Source organism: Microtus ochrogaster, unplaced genomic scaffold, assembly GCF_000317375.1.
Source record: "Microtus ochrogaster isolate Prairie Vole_2 unplaced genomic scaffold, MicOch1.0 UNK70, whole genome shotgun sequence".
Taxonomy (NCBI): Eukaryota; Metazoa; Chordata; class Mammalia; order Rodentia; family Cricetidae; genus Microtus; species Microtus ochrogaster.
In genome coordinates, this window is record NW_004949168.1 from 1,523,391 (window position 1) to 1,535,890 (window position 12,500).

The 12,500-nt window shown below is 48.3% G+C and overlaps 1 protein-coding gene across 1 annotated transcript in view; it reads left to right on the top strand.

Moving 5' to 3' along the window:
* The window catches only part of Rcsd1 (RCSD domain containing 1), a 17,775-nt gene extending 12,056 nt beyond the window's left edge, over positions 1-5,719 (top strand). Inside the window, exons 7-8 of the mRNA XM_005370115.1 lie at positions 151-840; positions 5,226-5,719. Coding sequence (XP_005370172.1) covers positions 151-840; positions 5,226-5,258 — 723 coding nt within the window. The 3' untranslated portion in view covers positions 5,259-5,719. The remainder of the gene's footprint in view (positions 1-150; positions 841-5,225) is intronic.
* The last annotated feature ends 6,781 nt before the right edge of the window (positions 5,720-12,500 follow it).

Consider the following 12,500-nt stretch of genomic DNA (forward strand, 5'->3'; position numbering starts at 1 on the left):
TGGTCTCGAACTCACAGAGATCCGCCTGCCTCTGCCTCCCGAGTGCTGGGATTAAAGGCGTGCACCACCACCGCCCGGCTTCCACACACGTAGTCTTCCCCTTAGCCTTTTTTAATTTTCAGGATAATAGTCCTTCACGTCTTCTCCCAGGTGCGGACTAGAGGCTCAATAAAAAGACGTCCTCCCTCCCGGCGATTCCGGCGATCTCAGTCGGACTGTGGGGACCTTGGAGACTACAGGGCTGTGGAACCATCTCAGGAAAATGGTGCCAGGGTAGAGAATGGCGATGATGTGTTCCCTAGCAACAGCAAGGCCCCCGGGTCGCCCCCATCCAACCAGGAGTCCATGGGAGATGGGGTAGAGGGAACCCTGGGAGCCACAGAAAAGCCTCCTCGAAGGAGCTTGTGCAACAGCACAGAGAAGCCAGAAGAATGTACTGGGACCCCAGAGGAGGCCAATGCAGGAGAGAAGGCTGGACAGAATCCAGACACAGCTAGCCAGGCTGGTCTGGAGGTCCCAGAACCACCCCAAACCTGCAACACAGAGGCTGAGAAAGGGTGCGAGAGTCAACTGGAGGGGACAGAAGCTGGAGAGCATACAGACGCAGGGACGGCCACAGAACGGACAGCCTCTGAGGAGAGTTTGGCAGATGAAGAGGAAGGGTTCGGACAGAAAAGCCCAGCTGCAAAGACACCAGAGGAGGGAGCAGTCAGGGAGAAAGCACCCCAAAGTCCGGAGCAAAAGGAGAGGCCACCTCTGGAGCCAGGCTGCAGCCCAGGGGTCGACAACACCCCAGCAGAGAACAGCAATGAGATCCAGAATACTCAGGAAGCCCCCACGGTAGGTAACTCTGATGGCACATACCGTATCATGCTGGAGATGCCCCCGTTGTCGCATGTCCTGTTCCTCCCTGTCTGCTGTTAAATCAGCACAGTCTGCAAAAACACAGTTACCAGACCCTCACCTTGGGCTGACCCCATAGAGACTGACTGTGGGGAGAGAAGGGAAGGTGCATCTCATGCTCTGGCCTGCTTCCGGCTGACTGGGCCAGCTTCTGGGTGTGCATGGAGTGAGCAGAGTGTGATGCTAACTCGGTGACCAGTGCTGGCAATGTCTACGGGGAGCAGGGTATTCCTGGTGGGGTCCAGAGGTGAAGGAGTCTGTGTGTAGTGAGCAAGGGTAAGACATCACGGACATGTCTAAGCACAAGTGGCCTTGGGCTGGGTCTTTAGAGAAGACTTTATGTGACGTCTATTTAATCTCGGGCAGGGTGGGTCTTTCAAGGAGTCTGTGTGACATTCACTGAGTCACAGGCAATGTCCTGTGTTGCACCTGAGAAGGGGGCAGCACTGTCCCTACCCTTCTGTCACCCCACACACCCTGGACCTTTCTGTCCACTTGTCTATTCCCACCAGCTCCCCGGAATCCCCCTGGAACTCACCGTCTGCTTTGGGGGACCGCTCGGTTCTGTGGAGGCTTGGAAGCTCCTGAAGAACAGCCAGGCGCCCCTCCCCAGCCTGTCATCCTTCTGTGTTCCTTGTCAGTTTTGTCTCTCAGCCACCACATGCATCCTGCTATGGTAGCCTCTGGCCTTTCTCTCAACCTTTGTGTTCTCGCTCGATGAGATTCGTTCTTTACACAGGAACCGAATCGTGGACAGATCGACGGGTGGTTGACTGGTGTGGATTTCTCACTCCTCTTTTACTGGGGTTTGGAGACACAGTCCCACAGGGTGTGGCTTGACACAACAGAAATGAGCCAAGCGTGCCTCTCATGCCTGTCATCCCGGCACTCAGTGTGAGGTGGAAGTGAGTTCAAGGCTAGCGTGGGCTACATAGTGAGTCCAAGACAGCCTGAGTTAAAAGTTAAGCAAATAACTGTCTCAAACAAACAAATAACTAATAGAAATGTAGTTTCTTACAGTTCAGAACATCAGAGACTCCAAAATTAATAAACTGAGTTTCCCCAGAGGGCTAAAAGAGAACCTGACCCTCTTCCATTAGCTGCTGCCTATGCCCTTCCTGTCTTTTCTGGTCTCTCCCAGCGTCTGGTGGCTGTCATAAGTGTTTGCAGTCTGTGGCTTGAGAATGCCTCACTGCAATCTTTGTTGCTATCTCTGTGTGACGTTTGTGTCTGTGTCTGTGTGTCTCAGATGTCGTCTTCAGAGGCAGGACGCACAGGATGTGCCTTAAAGCCAGTGTGACCTTATCTCGAGATCCCTCACGACATCTGCAGCAATCTGCTTTCCAAATAAGATCAAATTTAGTGCAGGAATGGACACACACTTCCTTCCCTGGCTCTCCCCAGAGCTGTGCTCTAGCAATCCGATGTCTTTTTTTCTGAAACAAACTAAGTTCATTCCCTACTCCGAGTTCTACCTCTGTAGCCCACTCCGCCTAGAACACTCCTCTTTCTGACCTCAGTTCCAACCCATCCTTCCGGTCTCAGCTCAGCTGATGTTTACCACTGAAGTCTCTCTTGTGACCACTCAGTCAAAGGAATCTGATTCCCCTCCACAGTTACTCTCTACCATAATCCCACTTTATCATTTTCCTGTGGGGGTTTTTGTTTGTTTGTTGTTTTTTGTTTTTCGAGACAGGGTTTCTCTGTGGAACAGTCCTAGCTGTCCTGGAACTAGCTTTTGTAGACCAGGCTGGCCTCGAACTCACAGAGATCCACCTGCCTCTGCTTCCTAAGTGCTGAGATTAAAGGGGTGTGCCACCACTGCCCAGCGGGGTTTTTTCTTTGTTTATTTGTTTGTTTTTAGGTTTATTTATTTCATTTTATGTGTAGGCATGTAGATGCACCTCCTAGTACCTGTGGAGGCTAGAAGAGGGTACTGGATCCCCCAGAACTGGAGGGATGGATGGCTGTGAGCCACCATGTGGGTGCTGGAAACCAAACCCAGGTCTTCTGTGAGAGCAGCAAGTGACCTTAACCACTGAGCCATCATCTCTCCAGCTTCTCGCCTCTTTATTTTTATTGTCTCTTGTACTTTTCTTCTAGTATTTCCTCAAAACTTTTACTGTAGAACCTGTTGAAGTTCTTAAAATATGTGTAGAGTGAGTGAAGAATTGTTAGATAATTAATTAATTTCCCGAGACCAGGTCTTACTCTGTAGCTCAGGCTAGCCTGATACTCACAATTAGCCCAGAAGGCCTTGAACTCAAGGAAACCCTCCTGCTTTTAGCCTCTTGAGGACTGGGATGGGTGTGTGCCACTGTGTCCATCTGAATAGACAAATCTTTAAAGAGCAAAAGTCACTTGGCCCAAAGTAAATGACTCCTGAAGGCAGAGCAGCAGGTGCAAGAGGGGTCGCTGTGCTGTGAAGGCTCCATTCAGGCCCGTGGGTTCCATCATACAAAGTAAATTAGGGGAAGAAAGCATGGCACACGCTCAGGGAGTATGGCACTTTAATACTTCCATTTCTAGCGGAGCCTTCTTTAAATCAGATTTAGAATGAGCAGTCATTGGGTTTAGAATCTTTTAGAACCTGGGGATTCCACTAAATCCCAGACTACAGCAAATGCCCAAACCCTTAATCCTCCTTGAGTCCAAGTAGTCCCTCGCCAGTGGCTCCCACCCCTTCCTTGCCCAGTTGAGAGACACCTGCCTTCTAGGAGCCCTTCTGTCTCGCTGACAGCCACTTCCGATCCCCAGGAGTGGGGGGTCTCCTGGGTACAGAGTTGGGGGGAGAGTCTCAGGTCGAGGATGGGTTCCTGAAGAAAATTCGGGCCAGAGCTAGAGGGCAGGCTCTGTCTGGCCATCTCTTCAGTTTTACACTCTGTATTCCTAAGCCAGAGAGCCCCCAGCCAGGGAAGTGGGTGTCTCAGGAACACTCTGCCAGCAAACAGCAGCAGCTCGGATAGAAAGAGAAGAGCTTCCCTCCCCCACCTCTCCACACTCTCCACCCCACCCCTGCTGACCTCCAGTCACTGAGAGGCAAAACTTTAGTACCATTTAGCCCACCCTCCTGGTTTTAGAAGGGAAGGAAGGTACTGTGGGCCTGGAAATTGGCCAAGGTCACCAAGCTCCATCAGTGCTGACCTTCCGGGCACCTGTTCACATCATAAGAATAAGCTGTTTTGAAGCACCTGCAGGGATTATCGCTTCCCATCTTCTTTGGTCCCTCTCAAGCCTGGTCCAGACCAGAGCCAGAACGCATCAGACACTAGGGCAAAGAATTCCCCAGCGATAGTTATGAGAGGTCTCTTGGCACTTCCCTAGACACCCTGCCTCTCCGGGGTCTTTCCTTGGGCTGGAAGAGACAGGCAGCATGCAATAGTAAGTGGGTTCTCACTCCCATCTAATCCCGTTTAGTGCTTTGATGGACACAAATCAATTAATTGATCAGATAAATTAATTACAGTGGCATTTGTCCAGTCGGCACTTAAGAAACACGGATTGTCTTTATCACTGTGGGAGAGACTGGGCTTCAAAGCCGAGGGAACAGAGGCAGAAACAAGGCTCGGACTGCTGTTCACGCAGCGTGAAGGATGAAACAAGGCATTCAAGAGAAAGGGGGTGCGCCGAGGGGGAAGAACTCAGTCGGGAAAGTGAGGACCGAAACCCAGATCCTCTACAGCATGCTTCAGAGGGCGGGAGCGGGAGGGCAGACAAAGCAGCACATGGTGGAACATGCTTTAACCCAGCACTTGGGAGGCTGGGGCAGGCGAATCTCTGAGGCTTATGTGGTCTACATAGGTAGTTCCAGGCCAGCCAGGGCTGCACAATGAGACTCTATCTCAATAAACAAACAAATAAATAACTAAATAAGCAAACAAGATGGACAAGAACTTATGAAGACATCCAGCATCTGCCTCTGGCCTCTACACCCAATGTGTATGTACCACTATACACACATTACATGAAACTGTAATGTACACACACCACAGAGCAGGGAAAAGTTACATAGACATCAAATGTAAGGTGTTCTCTAAAGGGCTACCTTTCTGCTCTGTTACCCCTCACAGGGAGTTTAATATCTCAAGCTCTGGTCCCTGGGATTAAGTCCCAAGTTTACAATTTGGACCCTGGAAAGTCACTTTCCTCTTATTCCTTGTTTCACCTATAATGTAGAGTTAATGGAACTACTGAACTCCCATGGATTTTTTTTTAAAGATGGAACAGTGTGTGTTGCGGCTCACTCCCACTGTGTGAGTTTTGCCTTGTCTCACATCCCCAGGGCGATCTGCTGAGTGTCGGTCTTTCTTCCCTGTGTACAGGATGGCATCCCCATCGAGGATACACGAATGTGATGAAGAGCTCGCGGTGCCGGTGATGAAGCCACTGGAGACATCTCCCTGGAAACAGCAGTGTCAATCGCAGCGGCTGCAGCGCATGAAGCCACGGTGGAAGCGGAATCACTGAGCATTTGGAGTCGGCCCAGGATGCCGGGCGAATCATCCCTCATTGGAGATCAGAGTTGGGGACAGTAGAGTTTTATCAACTTGAGTTTGTGTCATTTGATGGACTTGACACAAAGTTAAACGTACTGAAAGAATTGGCTGTGGCGACTGTACTGTTGACCCCACCTCTTCCTGCAGCTGACCTCCCGACTAGGCTCTGGTTGAGCTTCTGTAAAGTTGCAGCCTTTTTATTGTTCTAAACTTTTTATGGCTCTCAGATGTAACTTAAAACTAATTTCAGGTAGATAAAAAAGATAGTCTTGTGGAAAATAAAATCCTCGAAGTTGCAGAGAGCTGAAAGCATATCAAAACCCTCGAGGCGATCTTTCTGCTTACTCCAATGGGGAAAAGGCCAACCAATTTCAAAAGCAGTGGACTTAAAGAGATATTTATTAAAACCTTTACAAACTTGTTCCTGTCTGTTCCAAGGGCAGGAGCATTTCCGGTCACATAGTCTTGGCTGATAACAACAAGGGGAGGTGACTGGCCCATCTCATCCCATCAGACCACCCCTAGGAGGAGGCAGGATGCTCAGACTTGCTGGCTTTGAGCTTCATTTTCCTCCACTGAAGGTGCAGCAGTATGCCTACGTGATGCTGCGAGCCTGAGCTGCAGGCTCCTACTTGAACACGGGCTGACCTCTGGGAGGTGCCTTTCGTACCCAGGGTTCGGCTGACCTTCTGTTAACATCCTTCTTAGCTCTCTGGGAAGCTTTTATTTGTTTGCTTTTGACTTTTTTTTTTTTTTAAATCTTACCACGTAGCCTTCAACTCACTTTGTAGCCAGGCTGGTCTTGAACTGCCTCTGCCTCTGGATTGTACTAAGAATCACCATGCCTGGCTCTCAGTAAGCATTTCTCGGATCCAAGCCCACGTTCTTCTCCTGGACCCATGAGGCGTGAACTGGGGTCTTCAGCCCGTTTTCATCTGTCTGGAGATGGAGGGTTTTCAGGAAGGGTGGTTGGACCATCCACTCCTCTGCTCACCTCCACTTCCCTCTTCATGCACTCCCGCTAAAGAAATGTTAACCTGAATAAAGGATGGGTCTTCAGGTTTGGTCCTTAATTCTGAGTTGAATAGTTCTGTGTCTCGGGGTGCAGACCTGTCTTCTAGAGGGATGGTTTACCTGCAAGTCCATTAGACCACACCAACTCTAGATTCAGAAAACAGTCTCACAGACTTAAAAGGCCAATGTCGCTGGTGGTATCTCAATTTTCTCATCCAGTTTATAGGTTTCCTAATTCCAAGATAGTATTATTATGTGAGATACAATTTTTTTTAAACAACCTTTAAAATAGTTTGTAAGTGGTAACAAACTTGCGACCTGCTCAAGACTGACAATGTCATATATAAACTCTGAATTTGAACAGAATTTGGGGAAAAGCATGTCAGACATGTCTCGAGATCTGCATATTGTCCACCTGCTTGCTTGCCCTCTATCACCAGGGATGTCTGCCCCTTGAAGAACACATGGTTTTATTTGTGCATCTCAGTGGGTTGTTTCTACACCCATGGGGCTGTTTCATGGGTGCGGAGCATGATAACTGTGACAGTTCACGATTTTGTGTGCTGGGGGAGGTGTGTAAAAGCAAGGGCAGGATGTAGAAACTGGACTCTTCAGAAGGCACTAGGGCGTGGTAGAAGAGGAGAAAGGAGCAGCTTTAGAATGTGGTGACATTGTGACATCACAGGGACGTGCTTGGTGGGGTCAAAGTACCTTTGTCCATGCCCCCAAATCCCAGCCCCTGTTATTTGCATCATTTGTTCTAGTTTATGAAAGCAGCCCCGTTCCCCCGGGTTCTTTATTACTAAGGGTCCTCTTGGCAGGGTGTTCCTAAAGGGCAGGCGCTCACCTCTTCTCCTCAGGCAGCTTGTGCTTCCCTGAAGCTCCCGAGACTGAGTGCTGTATCTCCACGGTGGCTAGGGAGGCTTCCACATTTGGACTGGCTGCTTTTTGTTTTGCTTTGTTGTTTTGTTTTGTTGGGGGGGGGGGTGGTGAGACAGGGTCTCTCTATAGTCCTGACTGTCACAGAGAGCACACTACGGAGAACACTCTGTAGACCAGGATGACCTCAAATTCACAGAGCTCCTCCTGCCTCTGCCTCCTGAGTGCTGGGTTTAAAGGCTTTTCAGCATCATGCCTACAGACAATATTTGAGTTTTAAAAAGATATAAAGCTAGGCATGGTGACTCAGACCTGTAATCTCTTCCCTGGGGAGGCTGAGGCAGGACGGTTTCAAAGAGTTTGAGGCCAGCCTGAGCTTTACTGTCATACACACACACACACACACACACACTCACACACGCACACACACACACACTCACACACGCACACACATACATATTAACATGTGAGTACACAAAGCTGGTTTGTGTCTTATGTGGCACATTGTCACAACTAGGTCAGGAAGATGTTGTTTCGTTTGGATTTCTTAAGCAAACGAATTGTTCTGTGGTGACAGGCTGAAGAGAAAGACATCTTTCGAGAAAGGGGGAGGAGGGAAGAGACCTGCCCAGTTTAGAAGATCCTGCTTGCTACGGTTTGCTTTTCTGTGATAAAGCATTCTGAGCAACTTGGTGAGGAAAGGGTTATTTGGCGTACACTTCCGGGTCACAGTCCATCACTGAAGGAAGTCCCAACAGGAACTCAAGCAGGGAAGGATGCACACATCTCAAAGGAATGCTGCTTTATGGCTCACACTCCCTGACTTGTTCAACTAGCTTTCTTTTGCAGCCCAGGACCACCTGCCTAGGGATGGTTCCACCCACAGGAGACTGGACCCTCCTACATCGATCAAGACAATCTGTCAGCCATAGCCACAGGTCATTGTGATCCTGGAAATCCTTCAGTTGAGGTTCCTTTTAATCAAGATGACTCTAAGTTGTCAATAAAAATTAACAATACATTGGTTCAGCTTTATCTAGAATGAGTTAACTGAGTATTTCCATGTTTCTATGGCTGTGATGAAATCATAGCCAAAGCAACTTGAGGGAGAAAATGGTTTATTTGGCTAACACTTCCATATCGTTGATCATCATTGAAGGAAGTCAGGGCAGAAATTCAAACAGAGCTGGAGGCAGAAACTTGTGCAGAGGCAGAAGGCTGATCCCGTCCACATCTATCACCAATTAAGAAAATGCCCTACAGCTGGATAACATGGAGGCATCTTCTCAGTTGAAGTTCCCTCCTTTCAGATGACTCTGGCTTGTCTCAAGATGACATAAAACTAGCCAGGAAGCTGGGTGACCATAAGAAATCGCAGGGGCTGCTGGCGCCACGCTAGTACAGAGATCCCCACCAAGGAAGCCAGCCATACAGGTTTGGGCACGAGGTCCGTCAACTAGGTAGTGTTAAATATATGTCAAGTAAAGGAATACATGATTAGGAAAACAGCATTATCTCCTGGTTAGGCCTTTGGGTTACACACATTAATGCCATGGTGGGCTGGGAACGTAGCTCAGTTAGTATAGTGTTTGCCTAGAGTAGCAAAAGGATTACCTTGAGTTCAGGCCAGCCTGGGTTACTTGGCGAATTTGATGCCAGGCTAGGCTAAATAATGAGACTGTTTAAAATTAATAATAAAACAAAGCAAAACCAAAGGAAATGTAAGGCCCCCACCCATCATTTCACATCTGTCAGTTTCTGAGCTGTTTCTTAAAAAAGGTCAGCTAAACTAGGCAGTGGTGGTGCATGCCTTTTAACTTCAGCACTGGGGAGGCAGAGGCAGGCAGATCTCTGTGAGTTCAAGACCAACCTGGTCTACAGAGTGAGTTCCAGGACAGGCTCCAAAGCTACACAGAGAAACCCTGTCTCAATCCCCCCCGCACCACCAAAAAAAAAGGAAAGAAGGAAGGCCAGGTACACAGGTGCACAGTCTTGGAGCTGGAGGTCAGCTCTGACCTTGCTGGGTCCTCAGGTGAATAATGACTTAAGCTCATAACATAGCTTTACACAGAATGGAAATTAGGTAGCCTATAAAATCAGTGCCCACCCTTAAAGAATGCATGGGTTGGGGTTAGTGGGATGGCTTGGTGAGTAACAGTGTGTGCCATCAAGTCTGGCAACCTAGGTTCAATCCCACATGGAGAAAAAAAAAACACTGATACCAATATGTTGTCCTCTGATCCCTAACCATGCAAACACACACACACACACACACACACACACACACACACACACACACACACACACAAAGCTTGCCTGAAGATCAGAGTACAGAGCTAAGTCACCAGGAAGTGGCGGCACATACCTTTAATCCCAGTATTTGAGAGGCAGAGGGATCTCTTAGTTCAGGGCCCCCTGGGCTACACAAAATTGAATCTATCTAAAAGAGAAACAGAGCTCACACAAAGGTGATCCCAGCACTTGGGATCCCAGGCCTTTAATTCCAGCACTAGGGAGGTGGAGACAGGAGTGATATGGCTGGGCAGAGAGAGGAATACAAGGTGTCTGAGGTTTGGTATAGACAGACAGTTGCAGTCTGGAAATGCAGTCTGAGGACAGAATCTCCCCTTCAGTCTGAGCATTGGTAGAGGTAAAAGAACTCTCTAGTGGCCAGCCTCTCTGCTTCTCTGACCTTCAGCATTAATCCCTGTACCTGACTCTGGGTTTTTATTATGAAGACCAACTACACCAGGATTAAAGGTGTGTGCCACCACCACCTGGCCAAAACATTGTTTTCCAATGAGTGAACTGGATTACCTTTTAATAAGCTCTCAAAAACAAGAGTCTAGAATGATTTCATGGTTATTACTCAAAGAGTACATGTTACTGAGATGTGGAAACTCATTGCCCTCCAAGAAAACAAGGGCATCTTCAGATCTAGGATCCCTTGTACTAACCGCTACTGTCTGATACCTAAGGGAGCCAGGGTGCTGGGTGGCACTAGCCACTTCTACAGCAAGGTTGGCGGGAACTGTCGTACTGATGAATTCTGGAAGCACATGGTGGAAAGGCACAGAAGGGCCTGCCATGTGATGCCTGCAGCTGTCCTGACTCATCCTTAAACAGTTTTACAAGCCCTGTCTTCTTCTCTTTGGTTTTTCAAGACAGGATTTCTCTGTAGCTTTGCAGCCTGTTCTGGAACTCGCTCTGTAGATCAGGTTGGTCTCGAACTCGCAGAGATCCACCTGCCTCTGCCTCTGCCTCCTGAGTGCTGGAATTAAAAGCAAACACCACTATCGCCTGGCCAAGCCCTGTCTTGTTTATGGTTTAAAAACATACCTTACCTTGACAATAGCGAGATGGCCCAGCAGTTAAGGGTGTTTACTGCTCTCATAGAGGACCTGGATTTGGTTCCCAGCACCTGTGAGACATCTTACAACCTTCTAACTTATGGCACTGAGGACATATGGTACACATACAAACATAAATGAAGGAGTTGTTAAAAAAAAATGTTGCGGGGCTGGAGAGATGGCTCAGTGGTTAAGAGCATTGCCTGCTCTTTCAAAGGTCCTGAGTTCAATTCCCAGCAACCACATGGTGGCTCACAACCATCCGTAATGAGATCTGGTGCCCTCTTCTGGCCTGCAGACATACACACAGACAGAATATTGTATACATAATAAATAAATAAATATTTAAAAAAAAAATGTTGCTTGCCGGGCGGTGGTGGCGCACGCCTTTAATCCCAGCACTCGGGAGGCAGAGGCAGGCAGATCTCTGTGAGTTCGAGACCAGCCTGGTCTACAGAGCTAGTTCCAGGACAGGCTCCAAAGCCACAGAGAAACCCTGTCTCGAAAAACCAAAAAAAAAAAAAAAAAAAAAAAAAAAAAAATGTTGCTTATCTTGATTTTTCTCAGTGCATATTTGCTTTGTTTTGAAACAGACTCCCCAACATCCCAGGCTGGCCAGTTCAGCACCTGGAACTTGAAACCCTACTGTCTCCAATTCCTGAGGACTAGGGTACAGGCATGCATCATCTCTCCTATTTTATAAGATGCTGAGCACCAAACTGAGGGCTTTATACATACTAGCCTGCACTCTACCTGCTGGGGTGCATTCCTAGTCTGAATCTTAAAAGAGGGAAGGGGGGGAAGGCCTGGAGAAGGAAGGAGAAACAGTCTGTGTGACAGAGCGATTGCAAGATCTCCTGTGGGAAGGATAGGTGCCCACGGGACAGCCCTCGAGGTCTGCATCCCTTCTCTCTCGCTCTCTAATTTCTTAATTTAATGTGTGTTCATGTATGTGTGTGGGCATGCATGTGGAAGTCAGAAGACCACTTGCAGGAGGGAGATTTCCTCCTTTCAGCACATGGGTCTTGGGGATCAAACTCAGGTCATCGACTTGGTGCAGATGCCTTTACTCACTGAAGCCTGGTGTAGTGGTGACGCACGCCTTTAATCCCAGCACTCAGAGGCAGGTGGATCTCTGTGAGTTCGAGACCAGCCTGGTCTACAAGAGCTAGTTCCAGGACAGGCTCCAAAACTACAGAGAAACCCTGTCTCACAAAAACAAAAACTCACTGAGCCACTTCTCCCACCCTCCCTCTCTGTCCCCTTCCTGGGGCAGTGACCATCAAATTATAACTGGATAGTAGACTTGGGAGACATCTGAACCAGACAGGCTTTCTCCTTCACAATATGACAACTGTTCCTGATCATCAGAAATTAAATTGGGTGGTGTTGACCAAAAGGTGCCTCAGGACTACCAGGAAAAACACACAGTCAGTTCCAGCCAGCCACGGCTTTGGGACTGCAGGAATTCATGAAGGCTTTTCAACACTTTATCAAAATAAGTGTATTAATCAGTATGGAAGAAAATTGATATTTACAACCGGAGAGAGAGCGGGAAAGAGAAGTAGACAGGGACCTTAGGATAAGCAGTCTGTCCCTGGGAGATAGACTGTCAAGACTAGTGATCCTGGGAGTGACAGCTTTAGCTGGAGAATCCATGCAGACACCTGTTAACAGGACAGAGAGTGGGGACATAGGTGCCCCTACACAGTGAGCTAGTTTTTACACCAGTTTTATGTATGGTGGTTCTTTTTCATTGGCAACACTGGACCGTTTCTAAAGAAACTATAAATCTTGACTAAAGCAGGGTCAGGCCACAGTGGAGAATGCTTGCTGTCTTGCTATGCTATATAAGTCC